This window comes from Cynoglossus semilaevis, chromosome 13, assembly GCF_000523025.1.
Source record: "Cynoglossus semilaevis isolate Cse_v1.0 chromosome 13, Cse_v1.0, whole genome shotgun sequence".
NCBI lineage: Eukaryota > Metazoa > Chordata > Actinopteri > Pleuronectiformes > Cynoglossidae > Cynoglossus > Cynoglossus semilaevis.
Window position 1 is genome coordinate 1,457,056 of NC_024319.1, and position 3,484 is coordinate 1,460,539.

The 3,484-nt window shown below is 49.7% G+C and overlaps 1 protein-coding gene across 1 annotated transcript in view; it reads right to left on the reverse strand.

The window, feature by feature from the left end:
- LOC103387995 (POU domain, class 2, transcription factor 2) overlaps positions 1 to 3,484 on the reverse strand; it is a 32,092-nt gene that overhangs the window by 1,530 nt on the left and 27,078 nt on the right. Inside the window, exons 5-11 of the mRNA XM_025061454.1 lie at positions 3,161 to 3,265; positions 2,675 to 3,004; positions 2,352 to 2,457; positions 1,776 to 1,867; positions 1,520 to 1,672; positions 1,305 to 1,446; positions 106 to 254 (exon numbers count right to left, since the gene is read on the reverse strand). Coding sequence (XP_024917222.1) covers positions 106 to 254; positions 1,305 to 1,446; positions 1,520 to 1,672; positions 1,776 to 1,867; positions 2,352 to 2,457; positions 2,675 to 3,004; positions 3,161 to 3,265 — 1,077 coding nt within the window. The remainder of the gene's footprint in view (positions 1 to 105; positions 255 to 1,304; positions 1,447 to 1,519; positions 1,673 to 1,775; positions 1,868 to 2,351; positions 2,458 to 2,674; positions 3,005 to 3,160; positions 3,266 to 3,484) is intronic.

Here is a 3,484-nt window from a genome sequence, read left to right on the forward strand (position 1 = left end):
ACAGGAGCTACGACAGGAGCTACGACAGGACCCACGGTGAACCCACGTCAGCAGGACGCAGACCTTTAACCCTTGAAAACTAAACACCAAGGTCTGTTTTCTCACCGTCATAAATGCGCGCTCCAGGGCCACGCGTACGTTTGTCTCGATGCTCGTTCTCTTCTTTCTGCGGCGAGCTGGAATGCCGTCGAAGCCCAGAGAGGAAGAGGACAAGGAGCTGGGACTCGGCAGGGTGCTGTCTATGGACATGGTCTCTGTAGGACGGAACCGTAGGACGGAGTTAGGATCAGGAAGACTTGACTGAGAGCATCCATCCATTCATCCATCCAACCATCCATCCAAACCCTGTAGCACCTATGGTTGTCTCTCTTGCCTTACAGCCATAAGGTCAGGGGTTCAAGCCCAGACAGAACCCACACTCACTTGTGAAAAGATTTTGATTTGAACCAAGAAGACCTGCAGTTCACATCCATCTGTGGATGTGAATCAATCTGATTATTTTGGTTCCACCAAGTTCTAGACTATTATATATTTTTAGATTTATGTGTTTGTTTTCCCTTTTCACTTTTGGGGTGTGTGTGTGTGTGGGGGGGTTACATTCATTACAGTAACACTGAGCCGTAATAACACATATTCAGAATCAAGAGGTTTTGTTTCTTTGGTGAGAATATGTTTTTGTGGAAACACACGGAGCAGCTGAAGAGTGAGGTTAAAATGATCTGTATTTTGTCTCCAACTTGTGCATTTATAGTATAAAAATATTCTGGAGAAACAGGAGAGTGAATCTGTGCGTCTGTCAAACAGATCTCCCTTCTGTCTCACCCACTCCTGTGACGTCAACACTTTCCTTCTGTTGTTGTTCTGTATAGAAATACTTTTTTGTTAAAGCAAACTTTAAAGTATCAAAACAAAGGTTTGTCTCCAGACGACCACGGCTCTAATCCTTAGCTACACAAACCACACACGTCATCTTTTGTTCGAGGGGGGAGGTGGGGAGGGAGGAGGGGGGACACCGGTCCTCCATGACAGAACATTCTGAATACTGTGTCAATAATAATTGTTACAAATGAATCTGAGCTGCTGTCTGGACCAGCCTTTATATCTGGGACAGATTACTGACCCTGGCCTCACAAAAATACACTTTATGAATAAGACCATAATGACTCTGTGCAGAGTTCCTCTTTGTCAGTAATATTCTACAGCACGGTGTGGATTTGTTTTACTTAAAAATCTTAAAAAAATATATCAGTTTCTGACAGTGTTTGAGGTCAAACCAAACTCCAAATGACTCATAAAGCACTGACCTGCGTCGTTCAGCCACTTCTCCAGCAGGGGCTTCAGTTTGCACATGTTCTTAAAGCTGAGGTTCAGGGCCTCGAAGCGTGAGATGGTCGTCTGGCTGAAGTCGTTGCCGTACAGTTTTCCCATGGCCAGACCGACATCCCCCTGTCAGAGAGAGAACACGTTTAGGCGACGCCTGGACACACACACACACACACACACACACACACACACACACCTGTGTGAAGCCCAGTTTGATACGTCTCTGTTTGAAAGTGCGAGCGAACTGTTCCAGCTCCTCCAGGTCACTGGGTTCCTCAGAGTGAGAGGTCACTGAAGGCATCGCGGTGACCCCTGCGCCGCTGCTCACCTCCACGCTCTTATCTCGCTGCTGTGACGTCAGATGGAGGAGAGAGCGAGAAGTTCTAGGTCATGGCCGGTGCTAAGGCTAACGCTGTGGTTCCACAGACTGAAGATGGAAATGTTCCTCCTACCTGTGCTTGGAGTCCCATCCTGGTCTGAGCCGACAGCAGACTCCCTTGGTTTTGCTGAGGTAGCGTTATGAGATTTGGTGTCGGGAGGAGTCCTGACAGAAAGGTAGATAATAAACAACGGGTCGATCCAACAAACTGCTGATACAATTCATGAAAATATTGTTATTGAATGAATAGATGAATTTAATACAATTAAAAAAGCCTTGAGACACAGGTACGGTCCAGCAGGAAAGGTCACACAAGGTCAAACAGACTGTACAGTAACGAGGGATGTGTTGGTCACATGACAGCGACAGTTAACCTGGTGAGGTGTTAGAGTTATGGACTGGACTGGGACTTTGGTTTTGGATCTGCATGAATTCTGCAGCAGAACTCAGGCAGCAGAGGGCGCAATAACGAGGCAGCAGAAAAGGAGCATCAACTAAAGGCCTGGTCTGCAGGTGTGTCCACGGACATAAATAGACCACAGACCCATAGGTTTGGCACCAGTTAGGAACCCAACACAACATTACTGCTCAGATCCAGACTCCTCGGTTTATTTTATTAGACCTAAACGTGGATTTCAGCAAACCTCACCTGGCTGAGCCTGCTGGGCCTGGGGCAGAAGGAACGGGGCAGTAGACGGGAGTGAGTGTCCGGGCACCAACACCAACTGTTGTAACTGCAGCAGCTGCTGGATGTCCTGTCAATCAGAGGAGAACGCCTTTAAGTCACTCATCTTTTTGTGGGGGGGGTGGGGGGGGGGGGGGGGGGGGGGGGGGGGGGCAGAAAACACTGCAAGAAGAGGAAGAACTGTGATGACAAAGAAAGTTCAGGTAAGACAGCAACACAGACAGGGTGAGTGTTGGACTGTTCCACTACTGGACCACCAGGGTTCCCGTCTCCGGTCCACTCTGTACCTGGGCTGTGAGCTGGAACGGCTGGGACAGGGTGAGCTGAGGAGGAGGGACTGTTTGTTCCTGGGAGTTCTGTCCTTGTCCCTGGGACTGGGACTGTGGAGCCGTCTGTCCTGCATGCTGCTGCTGCTGCTGCTGATGGGCTTGATGATTGGCTGCTGCTGCCACTGCTGCTGCTGCCACCGCTGCCTGGGCTTTTTGATTGGCCTGTGCTGCTGCGTGGGCAGCGTGGGCAGCGTGGGCTGCACTGGACTGTTGCACTGCTGCAGCCAGGAGCTGGGCCTGAGCCTGCTGCAGCAGCAACTGCTGCTGGGCTGGCAACAGAGTCGTCAACTGGGGGAGAGGAAGAGGAAAGGACGGGGGAGCAAAGGAGCATGCTGCAGGAGAGGAGAGGAGAGGAGACGGGAGGAGAGGAGAAAGAATGCAAAGTAAGCTCTGGAAAAGCGAGGAAGAGGTAAGCAAAGCGATGTGTGTGTGTGTGTGTCTCACCCCGGTCAGCATGAGCTGTGTGGGCTGCAGGGCTGCATGTGAGGGAGTCGGGCCCTGAGAGGGAGGCAGGGAGGGGGACATCTCACCACCCTCATCCATCTTATTCTGTGACAGGAGACAGAAAGAGGTTTTTAAAATTAACATTAACTCTAACATTAACTCTAACATTAACTCTAACAGTAACAGCCTGAACAGAGGTGGGACAAAGCCAACAGAAGAGGAGTGGGCAACAGTTTGGAAACATCAGTGGAAATGTAGCAGTTTAAGACAGAGTTTGGCTTGAAAAGCCTGATAAGATCTTTGATTGGACCTTAGGTCATTAGG